This window comes from Microcebus murinus, chromosome 20 (assembly GCF_040939455.1).
Source record: "Microcebus murinus isolate Inina chromosome 20, M.murinus_Inina_mat1.0, whole genome shotgun sequence".
Classification (NCBI taxonomy): domain Eukaryota; kingdom Metazoa; phylum Chordata; class Mammalia; order Primates; family Cheirogaleidae; genus Microcebus; species Microcebus murinus.
In genome coordinates, this window is record NC_134123.1 from 2,145,875 (window position 1) to 2,170,817 (window position 24,943).

At 57.7% G+C, this 24,943-nt stretch overlaps 1 protein-coding gene across 2 annotated transcripts in view; it reads left to right on the forward strand.

Annotated features, from left to right (window-relative positions):
* The window catches only part of GPT2 (glutamic--pyruvic transaminase 2), a 34,935-nt gene extending 17,891 nt beyond the window's left edge, over positions 1-17,044 (forward strand). For both annotated transcript variants that reach the window (XM_012773851.3, XM_075995602.1), the window contains 8 exons: positions 919-1,052; positions 3,033-3,276; positions 7,329-7,408; positions 9,108-9,244; positions 12,433-12,607; positions 13,714-13,869; positions 14,805-14,917; positions 15,867-17,044. In XM_012773851.3, coding sequence (XP_012629305.1) covers positions 919-1,052; positions 3,033-3,276; positions 7,329-7,408; positions 9,108-9,244; positions 12,433-12,607; positions 13,714-13,869; positions 14,805-14,917; positions 15,867-15,957 — 1,130 coding nt within the window. In that variant the 3' untranslated portion in view covers positions 15,958-17,044. The remainder of the gene's footprint in view (positions 1-918; positions 1,053-3,032; positions 3,277-7,328; positions 7,409-9,107; positions 9,245-12,432; positions 12,608-13,713; positions 13,870-14,804; positions 14,918-15,866) is intronic.
* Positions 17,045-24,943: the final 7,899 nt, after the last annotated feature.

Genomic DNA, 24,943 nt, shown 5'->3' on the forward strand with positions numbered 1-24,943 from the left:
TAGAAGCCAGGGCTTAAAATAATGTTGAGCATATGGGAACTGGCAGTCAGTATGTATGGGATGGACGGACGGACACGTGGGTGGGTGGGCAGGTGGGAGGGTGGAGGGGAGGATGAGAGGGTGGGTGGGTAAGCAGGTGGGTAGGTGGAGGGGAGGATGAAAGGATGGGTGGGTGGGTGGGTGGGTGGAGGGGAGGAGAATGGGTGGGTGGGCAGGTGGGAGGGTGGAGGGGAGGATGGGTGGGTGGGCAGGTGGGAGGGTGGGCAGGTGGGAGGGTGGAGGGGAGGATGGGTGGGTGGGCAGGTGGGAGGGTGGAGGGGAGGATGGGTGGGTGGGCAGGTGGGAGGGTGGGCAGGTGGGAGGGTGGAGGGGAGGATGGGTGGGTGGGCAGGTGGGAGGGTGGAGGGGAGGATGGGTGGGTGGGCAGGTGGGAGGGTGGAGGGGAGGATGGGTGGGTGGGCAGGTGGGAGGGTGGGCAGGTGGGAGGGTGGAGGGGAGGATGGGTGGGTGGGCAGGTGGGAGGGTGGGCAGGTGGGAGGGTGGAGGGGAGGATGGGTGGGTAGGCAGGTGGGAGGGTGGGCAGGTGGGAGGGTGGAGGGGAGGATGGGTGGGTAGGCAGGTGGGAGGGTGGGCAGGTGGGAGGGTGGAGGGGAGGATGGGTGGGTAGGCAGGTGGGAGGGTGGAGGGGAGGATGGGTGGGTGGGCAGGTGGGAGGGTGGAGGGGAGGATGGGTGGGTGAGGCCCAGAGAGGTTACTAAGCAGCTTGCCACAGTTCCGGATCCCAGAGCAGTAGGAGTCAGGCCCCACCTGAGCTCCCTCTACTGCTCTTCTCCACAGTTGCTGCCATGGCTGTCACACTGACCCTGAGCAAGCAGACTTCCTGCCTCTCTAATGTCTGTCTCACTTGCTGTCTTACAGGGTCTTACAGTGCTAGCCAGGGCGTCAACTGCATCCGTGAAGATGTGGCGGCCTACATCACCAGGCGAGATGGTGGCGTGCCTGCGGACCCAGACAACATTTTCCTGACCACCGGGGCTAGCGACGGCATTTCTGTACGCGTGGGGTTGGCTCACATTCGCCCACATGCAGGACAGCCTTGCACGTTAGGGCCACACGTTTGAACCGGGGGAGGCAGGGAGCCAGGCCCAGGCTGGGGAAGGTTGGCCACCCCTCTGGTCTCCCTCCCCTGGTGGCCCGCAGTTCTTGCCCCTTTTAGCCTGGATGCCACCACAGTGGCTTCGATGTGCAAGTGAGGGTGCCCCTGGCCTTTCGGTCATTTGGCACATAACTCGTGTTCCTCCTCCGCCAGGCCCTGTGCCAGGCGCCGGGAGACTGTGGAGCCAAACACGCCATTTGGCCTTTGCCTGCACACTACTGCTGGAGAAGACCGGCGTTGGTGCCACGTAAACGAAGGGCACGTCACAAGCTTTCAGGCTCCCTTCTGCAGTGAAGAGAGGGGCGGGAGCTGTAGGAAGCAGCCACAGGAACCCTGTGCCGGCAGGAGGGCGGGGAAGGCTGAGCAGACTCCGGAGCAGCCGGGAGCGGCAGAGGCCGGCGTGCGCAGAGGCCTTGAGCTGGAAGGAGGCTGGGAGTTGGGACATGGAGAGTCAGGGCGGACAGGCGCACACAGCCTGGACACGGTTACCCGAAATAGGGCTGGGGAGGCAGTGGGCAGCTGAGTCCTCAAGGGCCTTGGAGGCCACTGTGAAGATTTAGGTCATTGTCCTAGAAACAGTATGGAGCCATTGAAGGGTTTGCAGGAGGAGGGGGACATAATTAGAATTATGTTCTTAAATTTACATTGTATCTGGGAGGGGCATTCAGGGAGCATTTGGGAGACGAGAAGAGAGGTGCTGTGGGGTGGGGGTAGGAGAATCCAGTGGTTGCTTGGCCGGAGGAGTCTGGATCCTGGGCGTGGGGTCCGTGGCCCTCCGTGGCCTTTAGCGCTCCTCCGTGCAGGGCCTGGCTTGGTGCTGGGTGCTGTCAACTTGTTACTCTCCCTCTTCAGGGAGCGACATGCTATCCGATTCCTTCCTTCTGTGATGGGGCTATCTTTGTTTCCGGACCGCCAGGGCTCTTGTCTTTGATGTTTGTTGAGTGAGCTATTCCATTCCCAAAGCATTTCTAATGCATTAAATTCTTGCTGGAGACCGGGAGGAAACTGAGGCCCAGAGACATTCAGTGGTCTGAGTCTGTTCTCAGGCCGGTTGGGATTCTGACGCTGGGGCTCCAGCCCCAGCCACGGCATCTTCCGTCCTCTGCTCTCAGTTCCCAGAGAAGCCCAGTATGGGTGGAGGTCCTGGGCGGAGGGTGTCCACAAGATCCAGGAGAGGAAGGCCCTTTCAGTCTGGTGTTGTTCTCACAGCACGCGGAGTCTGAGGAAGGGCCTGTGCCTGTGCAAGGTGTAGACTCTCCCTGCGGAGGGTTTTGGCTTCTTAATTCAGTGACTTGTTGCCTCCTCCCCTGATATCCCGCAGAGTTCTCATGGCCTGGTTTTTCAGGACTCTCACACGCACGCACTTACACACACAGGCACACGCGCGGTCTGCTCAGCTGTGAAAACAGGCCAGAGCGCCGCCTGCTCTGACCTGTTGGGCATGTTGTCCATCTCAGCAGTGCTGTTGGGGGTCTTTCCAACCATGGGCACTGGCGTTACTCATAAGACAGATTCCTGGGCCCCACCCCAGACAGAGTGAACCAGGCTTACGGGTGTGGGGTCAGAATATTAATAACTCTGAGACAGCCCAGTCTGGGGACTACTGTCTTAGAAGCATTGAAAATAATAGTGTCGAGTCTTCACACATCACACCCCGTAAGAACTTGAAAACATTTGATTCTGCCCACTCCTTGCTCAGTCCTCATTTCAGAGATGAGCAAGCGGAGACCGGGGAGGCGAGGCCGCGTGCACGGTGGCGCTGGGAGCAGGCGGCAAGGCCGCTGGCGAGGGGCTGGGCTGGGGCGGCCTGTCGGCTCCTCAGCTCCCGCGGGGTGGGCGGTGGCGCAGCCGTCTAGATGTGACTTCTCGGTTGCAGACGATTCTGAAGATCCTCGTGTCTGGGGGCGGCAAGTCACGGACGGGCGTGATGGTCTCCGTCCCGCAGTACCCCCTCTACTCTGCGGTCATCTCTGAGCTCGACGCCGTCCAGGTGCACTACTACCTGGACGAGGAGAACTGCTGGGCCCTGAGCGTGAACGAGCTCCGGCGGGCAGTGCGGGAAGCCAAAGACCACTGCGACCCCAAGGTGCTCTGCATCATCAACCCTGGAAACCCCACAGGTCCGCGTTCCACTTCCTTGCCGGTTTCTGGGGAGGCGGGGCGGCTGGTACACTGGCTGTCCAGACACTGAAGAGTTAGGAAGCAGTTCGAGGTCCTCTGTCCCCAGTTTCTCAAACCAGTTCCAGATTTGCTAACAGAAAGCTATAAAAATTGCTGTAGGCCATCTGCCAAGGTGAGCAAACGCAGGCATTGTCTCGGGCAAGGTTGTGTTGCTGCTCAGACCAGGTTTGTTCCTGTTCTCCCTGCGCTTGCAAAGACTCACCTCCCTGAGGTTGTCCATGTACGAACCGTCACCATTAGTCGTAGGCCTCATTTAGCTTCGCTCCCACTTGTTTTTCTAAACCAGTTTTCAGAATGCTGGTGTGTACTTTTTGTTTATCTTTGACAGCATTGCTGTGTACTTTGAGGCCTGAGAAGAATACATCATATTAAAAACAAAAGCAACCAAACTGAAAAAAGAAAAAAAAAAAAGCTAGTTTCCAGAGGTTGAAAAGCACCCAATTTTGCATATTTTTCTTTACAAAAAAATGCATGGTCCTGGCCATTTTCATCTTCCAGGCTGCTGGCTTCATATGCCCCGATGCTGTTTGGATGCAGAGAACAAGGGCTTCTCTCTCTTCCTTTGTTGAGATAAATTGGGTTGAGGCCAAAATGCGTTGGAGTTGATTGTGGAATCTGTATTTTTGGGAACATCAAATGATGCTCAGTCAGCTGCAAGCAGCACTTCCAGAGTGCGGAAAACGGGGGCAGCTGGCAGTAACTCTGCTCATTTACCCTCTCCTCGAGGGAGCGGGTAAGAATCTAGGGTGATGCCGCAGGAGAATGAGAGGGCAAGGTTCCTGATCTTGGTTGGACGTTAGAATTACAAAGGAGCTTTGAAAAAGCTCAAAGACCGGGCCATACCCCCAGAATCTCTGGGGCTGCGCTTTAATAGCCTGTGCAGGTGAGGATGAGAGCTGCTTCCCTAGAACAGTGTCCTCAAACTTGAATTCACTAAAACACAGGCTGGCGGGCCCCACCCTCAGATACTTTGATATAATTGGTCTGGGGCGGGGCTTGAGGGTTTGCATTTCCGATAACTCCCAGGTGATACTTACGCTGGTCCCAGGATCACACTTGGAATAGCAAGTTCCACAACATCTTAGGAAAGTCTCTACCTATTCTACATTATAGAGTCAGTAACTTCTTGGCCAGATGTTTACATCAATCTTTTCGCCAGACTATCTGGGAAGAAATAATCGTACCAGAGACTGTCCTATTGTAACTAAAGGGGCCATCATATATTAATGTAATATTAATATAAGTAATTTTTATAAAAAGTGATTTTATGAGTGGGCAGAGTCTGGTTTTGCTCTTATGGTCTTCAATGTGGGAAACCAGTCAGCTATTGGAAGAAGGACTGTGGAAAATAGAAACCCACCTGTGATGACCAGGTGTCTTGCCTGGACCACACATGTGACCAGTTTGGCCAAAAGCTGTCAAAATGGACTAGGTCATTGAGCCAGGGATCGTGGCACTGGGGTTCAGGGTAAAGCAGTACACCTCAATCACATCAGTGTCTCAGGGACCCCAGTCCTTTCTCAGTTCTGTTCTACCCGGAGTTGGATTCCTTCTTAGGAAGGAGCTATCCTTGGGATGGTCAGCCATTTCCCAGCCTCCGCTGAACCCCTTACAGGAGAGCCGCCTCCATGATTTCACCGAAGTCCCAAGCCACACTGTTTGGCCTGAGTTGGGTCACCTGCCCATTCCTGAGCCAGTCAGATCACTGGGACTCCGGTTGGCCAGGTCTGTCTGTTCCACGCCTCCCATGGGCGTTCCCCACAGGAGGGAGGCGGGCAGGGTGCTCAGCAGGCGCGAGCTGCGGAGGTCCCATCAGTTTGTGGGAAATTCATTTGGCCCAGCCTCTGTGGAGAGGCACTTAGGGACCCCTCTCCAGCCGTTGGGGCCTGTATCAAAGCCTTATCTTGTCTCCCCAAGCTGGGCACCCCTGTGCTCTACTCTGACACACACGTGACTGTCCCTTCTACGCGCGACGCATGCCTTTGTCTCCCTTCGTTGGCTCAGTGGACGAGCTCTAAGTGGCTGCTGTGTCCCAGGCACTGGAGAGAAACAAGCTCTGTCCTTATTCTCAAGTTGATGTTGTGTAGGTCAGTGGAATTATTTGCATACCTTGATTCTCATTTCCTTTACTGGGCTGAAGGCATTTTGAGGCTCTGTTTCTTGCTTGGTTCCTGTTCGTGTTCCCTTTAGCATTTAGCAAACATGGTTTTGCATATTCTCGTGCTTGAGTCCTTGCTTGCATTCTAACAAAATGCAGTTTGTGGGATCATGGGCCTGGGAGGGCAAGACTAGGAGGATTCACAGGCAGGTTCTCCTCCCTAGGTGGCCAGCTCCCACCTCATCTGTGAGAACAGCAGCTGGGCCCTTATGGGAACCAGGGCCTGCCGTTCTCCTGGAATCCAGGAGTCCAGGAACCGTGAGCTTGCTTCGTAAGAAGACCAGTCGGTGCTTGCTTGGCAGGAGAAAAGTTGGTCCCTTAGTAAAGGAATTGGTTCATTACTTAGATAGTTCAAGGTGGAAATCCTGGCTGAATCATACCATGCTCTTACAGGATATATATTTTTTTTTTCCAGACATATTTTTAATATTGTTGCATAAACAAGAATATAGATATTTTATCTTTAATAGAAAGGTAACATATTCTACATACCTCTTTGCATCAAGATGTATATGTGGGCCGGGCGCTGTGGCTCACGCCTGTAATCCTAGCTCTTGGGAGGCCGAGGCGGGCGGATTGCTCAAGGTCAGGAGTTCAAAACCAGCCTGAGCAAGAGCGAGACCCCGTCTCTACTATAAATAGAAAGAAATTAATTGGCCAACTGATATATATATATAAAAAAATTAGCCGGGCATGGTGGCGCATGCCTGTAGTCCCAGCTACTCGGGAGGCTGAGGCAGAAGGATCACTCGAGCCCAGGAGTTTGAGGTTGCTGTGAGCTAGGCTGACGCCACGGCACTCACTCTAGCCTGGGCAACAAAGTGAGACTCTGTCTCAAAAAAAAAAAAAAAAAAAAAGATGTATATGTGTACATATACAAATAATATATGTTCATATATATACACATGTGCACACACACATACATACATAATACATGCAGATATATATAGTAAAGAAATGTGGCCTTTTTAAAGAAATCAGGCCTGATCATGGCGGTGCTTTTCCGGAACCATTGTGAGCACATGGTTCCAGTGAGCGCCACACTCAAAGCAGTTCTCGGGAAGCGTCGAGGAGGGTCCCATTCCCACCCTGTGGGCTGACCCTCTCCCCACCTGCACTCGTGGCATACAGTCTCGCTGTTTCCACTCATTTCTCTAACATGGATGGTGAGTGTTTCCTGTTAGTGTTGACTCAAGTCCCAAAGACGGAGACGGCCGAGGGGAGCAGGAGCGCTCACTGTGGTCACTAGCGAGGCCGAGCGCCCCGGTCGCAGCCGACGGGTGCCAGGCTCGTCCACTCAGCGTGCGTTCCATACTTACTGGCCGAGCCCCTGCCGAGTGCTGGCCTTGAGAGGTGCTGAGCCAGCACAGGCTTGCCCCTGCCCGCGGAGCCCGCGTGTCCCTGCTGGGGAGAAGGCGGGCGGAGTCCCCATGGACCGTGCGTCAGCCAGCGGGAGTCTCCTCTGCTGCTGCTGCGTAGGAAGGGGGAGCCGAGCTGCCCGACTGCTCTTTGTGACATTTCCACGCCTTCCATCCTGCCACGCAGGCACGCCAGGCGCACACGCATGCATGCACACACGCTGTAAAAATGACAAGGTCGGGGTGAAGCGCCGCTCCCTCCGCACGCCCCACATGCCTGCCTCGAGCGGCGGACAGCCGCGCCGACCCTCTGGGCCTGCAGGTTGACTGCGCCGTCAGGCACAGCAACTGGGAGGGTGACCTCTTGGGATCTTGAGGGAACGCAGGACACCTAAGTGATTCTGGGTGGCATTCTGACCCAGGGGCAATTAAACAGCAGTACAAGTTACATTTTCATTTTTTTGGGGTTTTATAGGCCAGGTACAAAGCAGAAAGTGCATAGAAGATGTGATTCACTTTGCTTGGGAAGAGAAGCTCTTTCTCCTGGCCGATGAGGTAAGAGCAGCCCCGTGTCGGCCCGCAGCAAGGTGGGGATCAGCTTCCCCCAGGGGCAGATCCAGACCTGACTGTCCTACAGCCGGGGAGCTTTATTGGTGGTGGATGAAGTGAGTCGTGGTGTGGACGTGCAATGTGACAACCTATGAGACTGACCGAAATTATCCCTGTGTTTGATTGGACTCTTAGTTATAAATTTCAAAAATTTAACCTCAATCACTCTAAACTTAAAAAAAAAATATATGATGGGGTCCCAGTTACATATCTGGATCCAGGGACTCAAACCGTGTCTTCTAGACCTTCTCTCTCTGCCGTCTCTCTGTGCTGGCCTCATACCCAGACCTTCCCAGCCTAGAAATTCCCAGTGGTTTTTGTCCTGGTGGTTCCAGCAGAAGTCTCAGAGCTGAGCTTCATTGGTTCAGCTTGGGCCACTGCAGAGCCAATCACTATGGCCTGGGAGTTACCAGATGCAAATTGGCTAGGTCCAGGCTGAGGGGTGGGGTCTCTGCCCTGTCCCCCCAAACCTCCAGATGGGCACCAGGGGAGGTTATTCCCTGAGGGCAGATCAGAGGGCTCTTGCCCAAGGGGGAGAGTGGGTGCCCAGTGGCAGGGGCAGCGGACGCCCGCTCAGCAGCCTGCAGCTGCGTCCCTGTGCTCTGCAGCTGCCGCCTCGCTGAGTCCTCACAGCCCGTGAGGACGGGGTCTCAGGGAACCTGTGACTGTTGCTTCTGGAGCTGAGGTTGCTCGTTTGTTTTCTGCTTCGTGAGAAATGAACAGGGTCGCCCAAATCCTGTTTTCACTTCGTATTCCTTTCTGCATGGCTCTGGCTGGCTGTAGTCTGGCACACTGCCTCCATTTCTTCACTGCTCGTTCCTCTCACAGCTCACCCACTGAGCCGTCGTAAGTGACAGTAGATGGGCCTGAAACCTTTATTTCTAAAGGAGAGAAGGAGCTGCAGAGGGATCCATGACCTGGTACACAAACCTGCGCCCAGGTTGTGACCATGAGCAGGATGATGGCAGGCTCCTGGGCAGATGGAGCCAGCCTGAACCCCCCCCTGGGCCCCAGAATGCCTCAGTTTCCCTGATCCTCCAAAATGGATGTGAGAAGTTAATCTCAAAGGCAGAGTGGGGCTTGCCCACCGAATGCTAGATCCCGGGGACCAAGAAGAACCGGCCAGGTGTGGGTGCTGCTGCAGCCGTGGAGAGTGGACGGGAAACCACAGGCCTGCAGACTGGGCGGTGTTGTAAGGAAGCCCTGCAGGCTAGCCCTTTGAATAGAGAGGTTGGAGAAAAGGGACATTAACTGCTGTCATTATTAACATTAGTAAAGGACGTCAAGTCGTGCGTTAGGAGGAAGATTTGCTTGGGAAGATGGGAGTCCTTTATCATCACTGGTCAGCTGAGGCAGAGAGGGGTCCGGAGACCAGACAGGACTAGATGTGGGAGAAACTGAGTGAGCTCCCCCAGCCTGCAGCCTTGCCTCCGTGCTTATTCTGGAAAGTTCCTTCAGGCACATTCTGGCGCGTCCCTGGAAGCGGCATTGGAGGCTGAACCGACCGTCCCGGGCTGCCCATGGCCTGATGCAGGTCACCTGTGCCTGCCTCTCCTCGGGCCCGGAGGGCTGCATCCCCACAGCAGCCTGTGTGGGCTCGGTCCTCTCGGAAGCACACGTGTGACTGTCATGTCCTCCTCTGCAGGTGTACCAGGACAACGTGTACTCCCCAGACTGCAGATTCCACTCCTTCAAGAAGGTGCTCTATGAGATGGGGCCCGAGTACTCCAGCAGTGTGGAGCTGGCCTCCTTCCACTCCACCTCCAAGGGCTACATGGGCGAGTACGTCGGCCTCGGCCCCTGCTGCCCTGGGCCCGCCGGGCACTGCGGCCTTCTCGCCGCCTGCTCCTCTGCCCTGCCTTGAAGTCCACCCACGCTTGTGGAGAGAAGGCCACCCATGTCTGTGGCTTGTGTCCATCTAGGAGCAGGAGGACGCAGCTGCACCTCCCCGGAGGGAGAGCCCAGGGGTCGAGAACAGCCCTGGTGCAGGGGCTCAAAACATAAGGCCATGCTCGAAAGACACCAGGCCATGGATGAGCTGAGGAAATGAAAACCGCCTCACAGCAGCTTTTCCCGCTGGCTGTTTTCTGCCAGCCCGGTCTCTTGCTCCAGCAGTGCCGTCCGAGGGGCCGGGGCAGGCTGGGCGGACGGGTGCTCTCAGGCCGGCGGGCGCTGGGCGGCCTCGGAGGCTGGAGGCCAGCCGTGGCCCCGTGCTTGCTCGTGCGGCCGGTGCCTGGGAAACGCTCGCGGGTCGAGTGCTGGTCTGAGCGCCGCGTGCGCGGCGGCCCTGCCCTGCAGAGCCCGGGCCGAGCGCGGAAGGGAGGCAGGAGACGAATGGGCAGAATCGAGCAGAATCGTGTCAGATGGAAGCAAGTGGTTAGAGAAGACGCAGGAGAGCCAGGTGGGGTGGGGCCGGGCGGAACGGCTCGGGCTCACGGGCTGGCTGCGACGCGGGGACCCACAGGAGGGAGGGGGCGCAGACACCTCAGGCCACGTGTTCCAGGCAGCAGGGACAGCAAGTGCAAAGGCCCTGAGGTGGAAGCGCTCCTGACATGTTGTGGGGCAGCCAGGGGCCGGGAGGGAGTGAGTGAGGGTGACAGGGCAGGAGTGGAGACCAGGGGAGTCCCAGGGGGCCAGACCACCTGGCGACTTGGGCACTTTTCACTTTTACCCGAGCACGATGGGAGCCCTTGGAGGGCGTGAGCCCTTGGAGGGTGTGACCTCCCCCACCGGTGCTTTGCCGGGCTCCTCATGGCTGCCCGTGGCGGGGGTGGGGCGGCGTGGGGCTGTGACAGCCCTCCAGGCGCGGTGCGGCAGGGGGGCAGAGACGACAGGACCTGCCGGCAGGTGCTGGCAGTAGACGGGCGTCGGGCGCGCCACAGGCTCTGTGCAGACAGGCGTGACTGCGGCGCTGCCGCCAGCTGGGAGAGGCCCCGCTGAGGCAGGCGGGAAAGCCAGCGTGTGCGCGGCGCGTCAGACTTGGGGTGCCGGCGCGACGCCCAGCTGGGGCGAGCGTCCACGGCGGGCGGCCGGGGAGGAGGGAAGAGGCTGGCGGCCCAGGGCGGCGTGCGGTGCCCGGCCGGCGCGGGGGTGCTCCTTTGCCCGGCCGCAGAGCGGCGCGACCGCGAGGCTGAAGGAGCGCTTTGGCGGCCCGGGCGCTGCCCTGGGGTGGCCGCGCAGCTGCTCGGCCTCACTTGGCGTGGGCGGCTGATCCGTGCTGGCGCCCCGGGCTGCCGTGGCGGGCGGCTCCTTGCTAGACTCCCCTGTGCTGAGCAGCGCTTTCCCCAGTGTCTGCTCCCTGGAAACTCATTTTCGAGCTCGAGCGTGTCCCGTGACGGATTCGCGCACGGCGCCCTGGGCTGCGTGGCCACGCTCACCTGGGCCCCCGGCCGCGCTCACCTGGGCCCCCGGCCACGCTCACCTGGGCCCCCGGCCGCGCTCACCTGGGCCCCCGGCCGCGCTCACCTGGGCCCCCGGCCGCGCTCACCTGGGCCCCCGGCAGCGCTCACCTGGGCCCCCGGCTGGCCGGTTCACCTGGCCCCCGGCCGCGCTCACCTGGGCCCGCGCCCGTCAGCAGGGGTCGGGCAGGAAGTTCTTTCTCTCCATCTTTGTTGCGAGAACCCTTTCTGAGATGCCAGAATTTATCTTCCTGCCTTGGGACATGCAGTGCGGGCGTCGGAAGGGAATCTCTCCCTGCCAGTTCAGTCCAGCAGCCGTCGTGCCCGGTGCTCTGAGGCTGGGGTGGGGCGCACAGAGGAAGGTCCCTGCCTCGGTGAGCCTGCGCTTCTGTGGCATGAGTCTGAGCACTGCGGCCACAGACAGGAGGCATGGCTCCAGAGAGCGTGCTTAATGTTGATTTGATTTAAAAAGATTTTCTAGCACCCTGGGAGGCTGAGGTGGGAGGATTGCTCAAGGTCAGGAGTTCAAGACCAGCCTGAGCAAGAGCAAGACCCCGTCTCTACTGAAAATAGAAAGAAATTAATTGGCCAACTAATATATATACAAAAAAATGAGCCAGGCATGGTGGCGCATGCCTGTAGTCCCAGCTACTCGGGAGGCTGAGGCAGGAGGATCGCTTGAGCCCAGGAGTTTGAGGTTGCTGTGAGCTAGGCTGACGCCACGGCACGCTAGCCCAGGCAACAGAATGAGACACTTTCTCAAAAAAAAAAAAAGCTGATTTGAAAAGATCTTATTTTTAATTCATTGCATGTTCTCAGCTTATTTTTATATGATGTGAAAGTATCAATCAGGATCCTTTTGGCTATAGATTATACAAATTCAGCTTGAACTGCCTTACACCATAGAGGCATTTTTTTTTTTTTTTAAATCCATGTTTGTAAAAGGTCCAAAGGTAGAGTTGAATCAGGGCTTTAAATATGTCAGTGGGAGCCTGACTCTGCCTTCTTGCCTTGTCTGGTTTTCTTTCTCAGCTCTGTTCTCCCTTCGGGTTGGTTTTGTTTTCAGGCAGCAGAAATTGTTGTTTCCAAAGTCCTCACGCTGGTGCTCCTTGGCACCGGTGCGTCTCGAGCCCGCGCGGGGGTGACACCAGGCCCTCTTTCTGGCAGGGGCCGGTGTGTTGCTTGGGCTCAGGCTGTTTCTATAACAAAGAGGCCGTGAACACAGTGGCTCGGCCAAGGCGGGAGTTGCCTCTCTTTGACACAGGCCGAAGGTTGGGATAGTCCAGGGCAGGCACTGCCCCTTGAGGTCATTCCAGGACCGGGGCTGGCAGCCCTGCCTTCCCAACACGCGGCGTCCAGCAGTAGCACCGGTGCTGCGCAGCATCCCCGTTTCCCAGGAAAGAGGGAGGAGAGTGCATGCTCTTTCCTTGTAAAGAAGTGAGTCGGTGCCTGTCACTTCTGTTCACTCGGCCGCACCTGGCCATTTGGTGTGGGGGAGATGCAGACTCTGACGGTGTATTTCTTGAGGTCTTACTGGAACTGGTGGTCCTGTCCCTCTCCTCGACCCTCCAGGTGTGGCTACAGAGGGGGCTACATGGAGGTGATCAACCTGCACCCCGAAATCAAGGGCCAGCTGGTAAAGCTGCTCTCAGTGCGTCTGTGTCCACCAGTGTCTGGACAGGCTGCCATGGACATCGTCGTGAACCCCCCGGTGCCAGGAGAGGAGTCCTTTGAGCAGTTCAGCAGGGTGAGTCAGCTGTGACCTGCCCGCTTCACTGCTGCCGCCGGGGGCCTAGTGAGTTCCAAGTGGCCAGGAGGCAGCCTCCAGGCGTGTGGCCTCCAGGGCCATGTAACCTAGAAGTTAGCTCCCAGCTGCTCTAGACTCACATCTTTTTTTTTAATGGTGGTAAAGTACACATAACAAAATTTATCATTCTGATCTTTGTAAAGTGTGTGGTTCAGGCAGCACAGACAGTCGCACTGCTGTGCAGCCACCACCGCCATGCGTCTCCGGAACTTCCCTGTCATCCCAAACAGAAGCTCCATGCCTACTAAGTACTAGCGCCCTGCCCCCAGCCCGGGCAACCACCCTTCTGCGTTCTGCCCTTACGAAGTCACCTATTCTAGATACTTCATGTGAGTGGACTCATGCGGTATTTGTCGTTGTGATGGGCTTGTTTTGCTTAGCACAACGTCCTTCAGGTCCATCCACGATGTGGCCTGTGTCACGATGAAGGCTGGCCGTATTGCAGTGTGCGGCCAGGCCACGCCACGAGTGCCCACTCATGTGCAGGCTCACCTGTCACCCTCCCGCAGTGGCCCCTGCAGCCACCGTCTAGCCTCGGCTCTGGCTTTGCACACAAGTCCAGTTCCGAGCCAGTCACTGGCCCTGATTTACTTTGCCTGGGCCATGTATTCCACGCACAGCAGACAGAGTGGGGAAAGGTGGGCCCCCCAAATGGAGTGGTGGGGCCCATTCCCGGGGAGGAGCCGTGTCTCCCAGAGCCAGGTCTAGGGTGTTCCATCCAGAGCCAGGCCCCTTGAGACCGCCAGGCAAGGTCTGGCTTTTCTCGTTTTCAGGAGTGACTTCCTGGTGCACAAATAGAACCCATGACAGGGCTTCCCAGGACCTGCCGTGTGGTCTGGAACTCCCCAGATATTTGTGTGCTCCACGCCCCAGGGCACATGGCAGCCTGTTAGGCTGAGCACCGTGGACGCAATTCCTGCAGGGAAGCACGTTCCGCCCGCTCCCTGCCTCGGGCACACACAGGCTCCTCTCGCCAGTCTGGCCGGTGGAGGCTGGAGCCAGTCTTCCTGCAGAAATGCCGACTGCCGTGCTTCCTGTCTCTTCAGGAGAAGGAGTCGGTCCTGGGTGACCTGGCCAGAAAAGCAAAGCTGACAGAAGACCTGTTCAACCAAGTCCCGGGGATCCACTGCAACCCCTTGCAGGGCTCCATGTACGCCTTCCCTCGAGTCTTCATCCCTCCCAAGGCCGTGGAGGCGGCTCAGGTCTGCAGCACGGGGTGCACGCGAGACGCTGGGGCGGGCGCCGCTTGCCCTGGGGACTGGGGCTGGTGCCAGAGGCTCTGAACTTGGTCCTCAGCCTGCTGGTGTTTCCTGCATGGAGATGACGGGTTCTCAGAGGCCCGGCCCGCCGCGTGCGGTGCTGATGGGGCGCACTGGGGGCCGCCCCAAGAGAGCTGCAGCTCTGGAGGGAGGTGCCCCGTGAGCCCAAAGCTGGGGAAGCAACGGGAGCCGTCCCCTCCACCCAGCCACCTCGACCTGCAGCCGCGCTCCTCAAGCCTGCGTGTGCACACCTGGGGCTGTGAAAATGCCAGTTCCGGTCCACGGAATGTGCAAGGGCTGGAGAGTGCACTGCCGACAAGTTGTCAGCTGGTGCCGCAGGCCCCACTTGGAGGGGCAAGGGCAGAGGGGTGTCCTCGCCAGCCCCAGGCTTCCTGAATGCCTCGTGAAGCACTCGGTCTAGGCCGCATCCCAGCACCCCAGAGCTGCGGGATCAGAGTCCCGCTGCTGGAGCCTGGGAGTCTGCGCTTCACAGCCCCGCGGCCCGGCGGCGGCTGCGCAGGCCGCGTGTGGGGAACACCAGCCACAGCTGCCCGGCGGAGCTTGTTCCCTGAGAGCCCCACCCGGACCTCGGCCCGTGGTCAGAGCGTTCTGTGGCGTGGCGTGTACGAAGCGACCATGTTTGCGAGCTGCTGCCTGGGATGGGTAGGAAGGCAGTGGACAGGTAGTCCCGTTCCCTGCACCAGGCACCCGCAGGCCGCGGCGCCCTGGGCTGGGGGTCTCTTCAGGAGAGGAGAAGGCACGGCCTTTGGAAAGAGAACCAGCCATCAGGGTCTCCGTTTGGCTCTGAGCTCTCACTGGCGTGCTTGTGCCATGTGGAGCCGGAGATGAGTCCTGGTCTGCCCTGCTTCCTCCCGCAGGCCCACAAAATGGCCCCAGACATGTTCTACTGCATGAAGCTCCTGGAGGAGACTGGCATCTGCGTTGTGCCCGGCAGCGGCTTCGGGCAGAGGGAGGGCACCTACCACTTCAGGTACGACTTCTTCTGTGCACCTGGGCTGGTCCCGGCTTTGTCCAGGGACATTGGGCTTCTTGACGTGGAGCGCGAGGCTGGCTTCAGAGACGGGCTGTGGAGCCCCCGTGCGCCCTCGCGGTGCAGCCCCACCCTCCTGCCCCATCTGTCCTGCCCCGGATTAAGGGAGGCTGGGCGGGCTCTAGGGTCCCGTCCTCTAAGGGGTCTTCCTGGCGACTGTGTCTCCACCGCCGCCACCCGCCCGCCACCATCTGAGACGCCCGCAGCAGTGTGTCTCCTGTATCTCCCTGTCCCTTTTAAACTCACGACATCCGCTGCCTGGCAGGGCTGGCACCGCGGCACCGCCCGCGAGTGACACGGCGAGCCGGGCAGCGTGCTCTAGGTGTCCCCTGCAGCAGACGTCTCGGGGGACGCAGCAGCCCGGCCTCACCTCGGTCGAGACTGCAGCCACGTCCCCAGCGGGCAAACCGAGCCAGGGGCGTCTGGCCCGCCGCAGGCCCGCCTCTCCAGCTGTGGCTCAGTCTCAAAGCCGGTGGTAGAGGGCTGCCCAGGCCACCGGCAGGCTGGAGGGAGGTGTTAGTTACCGTGGCAACTGCGAGTTCCATCGGTGACCAGAGGTCGCTGTCAGAGACTGACTGGCGGGGAGGGAAAGGCCTGTCCAGGCGCGAGAGCCCGCTGTCCCCGGCCCGCCGGCGGCCTTCTGCAGTGCGCGGCGTGTCCGGACGCCCGCGCCAGCCGCCACGTGGCACGTTCGTCTTACGCTGGGGTACAAGGACGTGTGAGAGGGGCAAGTGGCCTCTCAGATGCTGGGCACCGTGCAGGGGCTTTCAGAGTGGTGGGACAGCCCTGTCCCCACGCCCCAGGCTCCCCCCTCACAGGCGAGACCGCTGCCGGCGTCACCCCTCTCCCCTGCCAGAGCAGCTGGGCGACGCTGTCTCTCTCCCGCCAGGATGACCATCCTCCCTCCCGTGGAGAAGCTGAAGACGGTGCTCCAGAAGGTGAAGGACTTTCACATGAAGTTCCTGGAGAAGTACGCGTGAGGCGCCTCAGGCCCACGCGGGGAGACCCCGGCCTCGGCCCTTCCCGCTGCCCACCCCGCGGGCTGGACTCGCCTCCCCGTGGCTCTGCCTGGGGCCTCCAGAGGCCCCTGGTCGCTCGCACCATCGCTCTGCCCCAGGGGACTTCTTGCTTTGTGCCTTGACCTTGGGAGCGCTTCTCTTCTGGGCAAGCGAACGCGCGATGTCGCGGAGATCTCGTTTTATTTGATACAACCGCAGTAGAGGGAACTTGCTCCGCAGATGTGGCCAGGGTTCTCTGAATATGTCACTGTTTTTGCTTTGGGGTTTTAGACAACCAGGGTGTATTGGGTGAGAGTACAGATCTGGAGAAAACAATCAGGTGTTGGGAAATGTATGACTTAGCCATGGTGAGGACTGGAAACCCGAAACTCACCAACGTGATCTGTGAAATAAAACCCTCAGCGGTGTGAAAATCTAGTCCTTGGAGTGGGAGAGCCTGGAAGTCCACCGGGGGCTCAGTGAGGGTCCACCCTTCTGGCCTGGAGACAGGCACCTGTCTCGGGAACGGGAAGGGCAGCAGCACAGAGGGACAGGTGCCAGACTAAGCTGTGGCAGACACGGGCTGCGGCCAAGGTCAGAGGGTCCTGCGGGGCTGCGGGTTGAACCTCTTCTGAGCAACAGAGCGGGTGGTGAGAGCTGCGTACACAGGCTCTGGAGGTGGAGGGCTCTCAAACATGCTTCGGCTGGGACCCCTGTCTGAGAGGTCTCCCCAGATCCCAGGGCCAGGGGCGCCCAGCAGTGCCGCAGGCGCGGATCTGTCCTGCTGATTCCCCAGTGACAGCTCTGGACCAAGGGCTCACTCGAGCCTTTACACACATCGTCCCCTGCGGGTAGCAGCAGGGACAAGGAAGGACTGGAAATGTCCTAATCTGGGCAGGGAGTCCTCAAGGACCTGATCAACAGTCAAGCCCCTGCAGTTGCTCAAATTGCTTCAAAACTGAGTTCGAGCTGTTGCCTTGCTCTTGATTGGTGGAAGTGCCTGGTAGCTCGGCTGCTGTGGGAAGTAGTGAGATCTGACTCGGAGTTTATTAAAGTGTTTTAATGCAAAGTGTTTTGCCTTCACGTGAGCTGCTGGCCCTCCTCCCCGGCTTGCAGGCTCTGACCTGCATCCGTCGTGTCTCCAGGAGAGGAGGGCAGCAGCCGCCCAGCGGGCAGCGTCCCCGGCCTCAGCAGCCCGGGCGAGGGCCCGCGCTCTGCACACGGGCGCTGCGGGCAGCTGCGGCTCCGTCCTCTCTCCCTTTCCCGGACCCCTGCCTGCGCCCTCTGCCTTCCCGCGGGGAGCTAGGGAGGCCAAGGCCAGCTCAGGAGTCTGGGACCCAGCATGTCCAGAATGGAGGAGAAGGAGCCCGAGAGAGAAGTGCGAAGAGGCCGCGGAGCGAGGTTTGCACGCAGCCTCCGGTGCCGCGCCCACGGGCCTGTGCGGGAGCCGCAGACCGGCTGCTCTGCTCGGAGCGGGCCTTGCGGCCCCTAGGAAGACAGCAGCTACAATCTCAAATAACAAAAGGGAATGTTTTGAAACTGTTTCTTCCTTAAAAATGGAAACAATTGCATTTGTGCTTGCCGTATGGTATATAAACCAGGAGGTGTCCCAGAGTCATGAGATTGCTGGTGGAAAGAGTGAATAGTAGAAGCTAGTATATTTTTTATATTTTTGTAACAGTTGCTTTTTTCATGGGGGAAGGGCATTAGTATTTATAGTCTTAACAAGCCCAATAATTTTTTATAAATCTCTTCACATTATAAATAACCCCTAAAAATTTGCAGCATTTACACGATTTTCTAAAGGATGTGCATACCTTTGGTTTGATTTTAAAACAAACAATGCCAGCTCGTTTAGGAGGCCAACTTCAGGCAAGAATGCTGGCCCTGATGGATTTGATGCTCTGCAGATCCTATTCCGGTGCCGTCCCTGTTTGGGAACCAGCCGGGAGAGCTGTTTGTCATCTGGGGCCAGACTTTGAGTCTGCACCTGCGAAGCTTCTCGGTCCTCCAGATGGGCGTGCGGGGCTGCGCGGTCGGTCCGTCAGCCGCGCCTCCAGGCCAGCGGCGCTTCTGTTCCCGCGCGCTGGGGAAGAGCAGACTGCGCTGCCGGGCCGCCTCCCCGCGGGCTCTCCCCCCCACGGGCTCTCCCCCCCCCCGCGGGCTCTCCCCCCCGCGGGCTCTCCCCCCCCCCGCGGGCTCTCCCCCCCCCCGCGGGCTCTCCCCCCCACGGGCTCTCCCCCCCCCCCCGCGGGCTCTCCCCCCCACGGGCTCTCCCCCCCCCGCGGGCTCTCCCCCCCCCCGCGGGCTCTCCCCCCCCCGCGGGCTCTCCCTCCCCGTGGGCTCTCCCCCCCCCCCCCGCGCGGGCTCTCCCCCCCCCCCCCGCAGGCTCTCCCTCCCCCCGCGGGCTCTCCCCTCCCCCGCGGGCTCTCCCTCCCCCGCGGGCTCTCCCTCCCCCGTGGGCTCTCCCCTCCCCCGCGGGCTCTCCCTCCCCCCCACGGGCTCTCCCCTCCCCCGAGGGCTCTCCCTCCCCCGTGGGCTCTCCCTCCCCCGCGGGCTCTCCCCTCCCCGCGGGCTCTCCCCTTCCCTGCAGGCTCTCCCCTCCCCGAGGGCTCTCCCTCCCCCGCGGGCTCTCCCCTCCCCCGCGGGCTCTCCCTCCCCCGCGGGCTCTCCCTCCCCCGCGGGCTCTCCCTCCCCCAGGGCTCTCCCTCCCCCAGGGCTCTCTCTCCCCCGCGGGCTCTCCCTCCCCCGAGGGCTCTCCCTCCCCCGCGGGCTCTCCCCTCCCCCGCGGGCTCTCCCTCCCCCGCGGGCTCTCCCCTCCCCGCGGGCTCTCCCGGTCTCCTGACTGGTCCTCAATGGTCGCTCTGCTGTGAACTTCTAAACAATAAAATACATGTCCCAAATGGTGACTGTGTTAACTTTCCTCGTAACTTCAATCTAAAAATTGAGTGAACAGCACTAATTTTACGTCTTTAACTCTTTGTGAAGAGTTAAAGTGCCTTGTGGAATTATGAGCATTCTTTCCCAGCCGTTACAAACTGCAGTCGTAGCTGCAGCTTTTTTTTTTTTTTTTTTTTTTTTTTGAGACAGAGTCTCACTTTGTTGCCCAGGCTAGAGTGAGTGCCGTGGTGTCAGCCTCGCTCACAGCAACCTCCAACTCCTGGGCTCAAGCAATCCTCCTGCCTCAGCCTCCCAAGTAGCTGGGACTACAGGCATGCGCCACCATGCCCGGCTAATGTTTTCTATATATATGTTTAGTTGGCCAATTTCTTTCTCTTTATAGCAGAGATGGGGTCTCGCTCTTGCTCAGGCTGGTCTCCAACTCGACCTGGAGCAATCCTCCCATCTCGGCCTCCCAGAGTGCTAGGATGACAGGCGTGTGCCACCGTGCCCTCCCCACATTGATTTTGATGTCTGGTTTTGAAATTCAAAAGTTTTTCCCCCGCCAGGCGCGGTGGCTCACATCTGTAATCCTAGCACTCTGGGAGGCCGAGACAGGCGGATGGCTCCAGGTCAGGAGTTCGAGACCAGCCTGAGCAAGAGCGAGACCCCGTCTCTACTATAAATAGAAAGAAATTAATTGGCCAACTAATATATGTAGGAAAAAATTAGCCGGGCATGGTGGCGCATGCCTGTAGTCCCAGCTACTCGGGAGGCTGAGGCAGGAGGATTGCTTGAGCCCAGGAGTTTGAGGTTGCTGTGAGCGAGGCTGACGCCAGGGCACTCACTCTAGCCTGGGCAACAAAGCCAGACTCTGTTATAAAAAAACAAACAAAAAAGTTTTTTCCTCTCAAAACTAAAATTTCTGTGATTAAAGAAAAGTTGAAAAATATAAAAAGAGGGAAAGTCGGGACTCCTGCCGTTGGAAGCGCTCCAAGGCAGCGCAGGCAGAAAGGAGGCACGGTCGCCTCGGGGGACGCAGGTTCGGTTCCGGGTTCGCTCTGAAACGCGGCAGGTCCTGTCCTGCGGCTCCGCCCGAGCAGCCCGGGGAAGGGCTCCGGCGCCCCAGCCCGCGGAACTGGACGCAGGGTGCAGAGAGCTGCGAGCGCTGGGGCCCCGCCGCCGTCCGCAGGGGCTGGCGGCTCCCCGCGTCTTCCCGAGCCGCGCGGGACGGCGGGGCCCGGCCTGCGGGACGGCGGGGCCCGGCCTGCGGGGACGGCGGGCGCGGCCCGTCGCTCGGTATTAAGTGGAGACGGAACCGACACCTGCTGCGCCAGCCTGGGCCGGGCGGGCTTCGCTGCGGCCGCATCTAGAGCCGTCGCGGGCCCACGAGCCCAAGGCCACCAGAGCAGGGCGAGGGCCGAGCAGGCGCGGCCACGCGCAGGCCCCGCGGGAGGCCGCCCGGCTCCAGGCCCGCCCGGCTCCGGCCCGCCCGGCTCCAGGCCCGCCCGGCTCCAGGCCCGCCCGGCTCCGGCACGCCCGGCTCCAGGCCCGCCCGGCTCCAGGCCCGCCCGGCTCCGGCACGCCCGGCTCCAGGCCCGCCCGGCTCCAGGCCCGCCCGGCTCCAGGCCCGCCCGGCTCCAGGCCCGCCCGGCTCAGGCCCGGCTCCAGGCCCGCCCGGCTCCAGGCCCGCCCGGCTCCGGCCCGCCCGGCTCCAGGCCCGCCCGGCTCCGGCCCGCCCGGCTCCAGGCCCGCCCGGCTCCAGGCCCGCCCGGCTCCAGGCCCGCCCGGCTCCAGGCCCGCCCGGCTCCAGGCCCGCCCGGCTCCGGCCCGCCCGGCGCGGGGCGCTGTTCTCCGCCCACGGCGCGTCGGCCTCTTTTCCCCCCGCCCTGCGTTCGGCCGTCGCCCTGCCCCCGAGCCAGGAGACCCCCAAGAAAAAGGAAAGTGAGGCTGCCAGCCCTGCAGCCAGCTCTCTTCCGAGATCACGGGTCAGCTGGAGATTCCTAGAAGTATTTTACCTCCCATGTAAAAAAAAACACGGTATTTCTTTTGGTCTCCTTCCCAATTTCTTTCTGCCTTTGCTCTTAATGCAAATATTGGGGCATCCTGTGAAATCCTTTTGAAGATATTAAATTTTAAAACTTTAAAAACAGATCTATACACAGCCTAATAAAAGCATCAACTGTCTCTAAAAAAAAAAATAGAATCCATTCTTCACAACATTCTGAGCGAAAAACCAAAAGTAAAAATTAAAAAATGAATCCAGAATCTTAGTGATGGTTAGAACAAGCTCAGAGCATGAAAGTGTATGTTGCACAAAAGTGTGAAACGCTCAAAAATGTTCTTACCATCAAACATGTTCATTTGGAAAAACTAAAAATGAAAAAGTTAAGGAAGCAAATGTAAAACTCACTGTTACCTTTTAATCAGACAGAGTTAATTAAGTCTGACATTCTGGGTGTTTTTCTTTTTTTTATTTTTCTTTTTTATTTTTTTATTATTATTATTTTTTTTTTTGAGACAGAGTCTCGCTTGTTGTCCAGGCTAGAGTGAGTGCCGTGGCGTCAGCCTAGCTCACAGCAACCTCATACTCCTGGGCTCAAGCAATCCTCCTGCCTCAGCCTCCCGAGTAGCTGGGACTACAGGCATGTGCCACCATGCCCAGCTAATTTTATATATATATTAGTTGGCCAATTAATTTCTTTCTCTTTATAGTAGAGACGGGGTCTTGCTCAGGCTGGTTTCGAACTCCTGACCTCGAGCAATCCGCCCGCCTCAGCCTCCCAGAGTGCTAGGATTACAGGCGTGAGCCACCGCGCCCGGCTTGGGTGTTTTTCTTTACTGTCCTTTTCCTGGGAATATTTTTTATGTGGTTGAAATGTGTGTGTGTGTGTGTGTGTGTGTGTGTGTGTGTGTGTGTGTGTGTGTGTGTTTGAATCCTAACTGCTTCCCCCTTGCACATTAAAACATGAATAGAAAAGCCTGATGCACAGTTGCCGTGGCTACCTCATCAATTCCACGGGATGACTGTCATTCAGTTAGTGGCGCTCTTAAGCATCTAAGTTGAATGCAGTTCTTGGTTTTTAAAAAGAACGCTGGGCTTGCGCGGTGGCTCACACCTGTAGTCCTAGCACTCTGGGAGGCCAAGGCGGGTGGATTGCCCGAAGTCAGGAGTTTGAAACCAGCCTGAGCAAGAGCGAGACCCCGTCTCTACTGTAAATAGAAAGAAAATAATTGGCCAACTAATATATATAGAAAATATTACCCGGGCATGGTGGCGCATGCCTGTAGTCCCAGCTACTTGGGAGGCTGAGGCAGGAGGATCGCTTGAGCCCAGGAGTTGGAGGTTGCTGTGAGCTAGGCTGACGCCATGGCACTCACTCTAGCCTGGGCAACAAAGTGAGTCTCTGTCTCAAAAATAATAAATAAATAAAAAATAAAACGAACGCTGCATGAGAAGCATCCTTACATAAGAAGGGCATCTCTCTCTTTCACCCTATGTCAAGACTGTTGTGGCGAATTATTTATTTTTGAGACAGAGTCTCGCTTTGTTGCCCAGGCTAGAGTGAGTGCCATGGCGTCAGCCTAGCTCACAGCAACCTCCAACTCCTGGGCTCAAGCAATCCTCCTGCCTCAGCCTCCCAGGTAGCTGGGACTACAGGCATGCGCCACCATGCCCGGCTAATTTTTTCTATATATATTAGTTGGCCAATTAATTTCTTTCAATTTAAAATAGAGACGGGGTCTTGCTCTTGCTCAGGCTGGTTTCGAACTCCTGACCTCGAGCAATCCTCCCATCTCGGCCTCCCAGAGTGCTAGGATTACAGGCGTGAGCCACCGCGCCCGGCCTGTTGTGGCGAATTCTTGGCAGTTCCGTGAATGCTTCCAGGGCAGCGAGCGCCTCGTGCTCACCATGGTCTGAGGCACTGATGGCCAGAGGGACTCGACCTAAGGGTGGCGTCCCGGTGGGGCAGAGACCATGGCATGCACCTGGGTTCTAGCACTGACCAGCGGTGGCATCACTCAGTGTTGTCATCTGTAGAATGGGGCTAGTAACACTATTGGGTAATAGGATACGTGTGAGGTTTGAATGGGAAAACAATTACATGTATGTGAGCATAACTTAGCGTGCTTCCTAGCTAGCAGACACATTTATTGAGCACTCTTCCTGATTATCTTTGGTTCAGAGCAGTGCTGATATATGATAAGTGTTCAGTAAGTGTTCAAATTAAAGGAAGAAAAATGCCCTTGCTGGAAACATGAAAATGCAAGCATGTGGTCCTTGTTGTCATGGTTAAGATTCCACCCATTGGCCAGCTCAGTGGCTCACGCCAGTAATTCTAGCACCCTAGGAGGCCAAAGCGGGAGGATGGTTTGAGGGCAGCAATTAGAGACCAGCCTGACCAAGAGCAAGACCCCATCTCTACCGAAAATAGAAAAATTTAGTCCGACAACTAAAAATATTCAGAGGTAAAGAAGATCATCTCCCATCACTTCCGACACTTCTTAAATATTCTGCCAGCCAGAGTACACAGATTAGTTCTATTTTGGTCAGTGGTAACTTTTTCTTAAGTCACAGTTTCTGAAATAAAAAATGCATTAGGCCCAGTTACACTATAACTGTGAAAAGTGTTTTTAAGTTGGGCCTGCCTCGTGGAGACGGTGGTGTGAGCGTGGGGTCTGGCGCAGGCCGCCTCGACGCCTGGGCCGGCGGGTCCTCGGCATCGGCCGAGCCAGGCCTTCCTGCAGAGGCCCCTTGCGGGCCTCGGGCCCTGCGTGGCAAGGCGAGCTGCTGCTGCCATTTTGAAATTAAAACTTTGAAACAAAACGCTCCCGCTCTCATGTGTTTGCGTCATGATACGCCTTGGCTGCCAAACCCCACTCAAGGAAATAGGGTGTCTAAGTTAGGGTTCTTTCTGTTGTACCTGACAGAAAACCAACCCTGAGAAGCCCTAAAGAACTGGGGGGTAAATCAAGTCTACATTCCCAGCCTCCGTTGCAGCTCTGTGTGGCGTCTGTTTAATGGGACATAAACAGGAGTGTCATGGGGCAGCTGCTGGGCCTTTCCTGAGGAGAAGGCTATCCTGTGTCCCCTCTGTCCTTGTTCTTTCCTCCATCTTGTTGCTTGGAGTGAAGCTGTAATGGCTGGCATCTTTTTCTTTTTCTTTTTTTTAAGACAAAGTCTTGCTCTGTTGTCCGGGCTAGAGTGCTGCGGCGTCGGGCTAGCTCACAGCAACCTCAAACTCCTGGGCTCAAGCGATCCTCCTGCCTCAGCCTCCCGAGTAGCTGGGACTACAGGTGCATGCCACCATGCCCAGCTAATTTTTTGTTTCTATTTTTAGTTGTCGGACTAAATTTTTCTATTTTCGGTAGAGATGGGGTCTTGCTCTTGGTCAGGCTGGTCTCTAACTGCTCCCCTCAAACCATCCTCCTGCTTTGGCCTCCTAGGGTGCTAGAATTACTGGCGTGAGCCACTGAGCTGGCCAATGGGTGGAATCTTAACCATGACAACAAGGACCACATGCTTGCATATAGTAAATGCTGCCTATGATTTAGCTATTATTTTATTATTATTACTACACCCTAATCCTAATGGCATAATCTTTGTGCTTTCAGAAACATTTGCCTGGAGTTTAATTTAATTGTGTCATCTTTGTTATCTATCGAGGCATCTTAATAAGTGTTGACAATAGTCGTGGATATGCTAGCGCCTCATGTAATCCATTCATCAAACTCTGGCTGAGCCACAGAGCGCCAGTCGCAGTGCTCAGTGCAGGCGCGACAGAGAAGAAGACATCGTCATCCCGTGATTGACATGGTTGATCGTGCCTGCGCTGGTGACAGCAGGGAAGCCAGCACCGAGACGCTGTTGGTAGGAGCGTGAATTCACACAACCTTTTGAGAGAGCAGTTCACTACTGTCAACATTAAATATATGTATACGTTCCTATTCTAAACCGATAGTAAGGCCGGCGCGGTGGCTCACGCCTGTAATCCCAGCACTCTGTGAGGCCGAGGCGGGCGGATTGCTTGAGGTCAGGAGTTTGAAACCAGCCTGAGCAAGAGCGAGACCCCGTCTCTACTAAAAA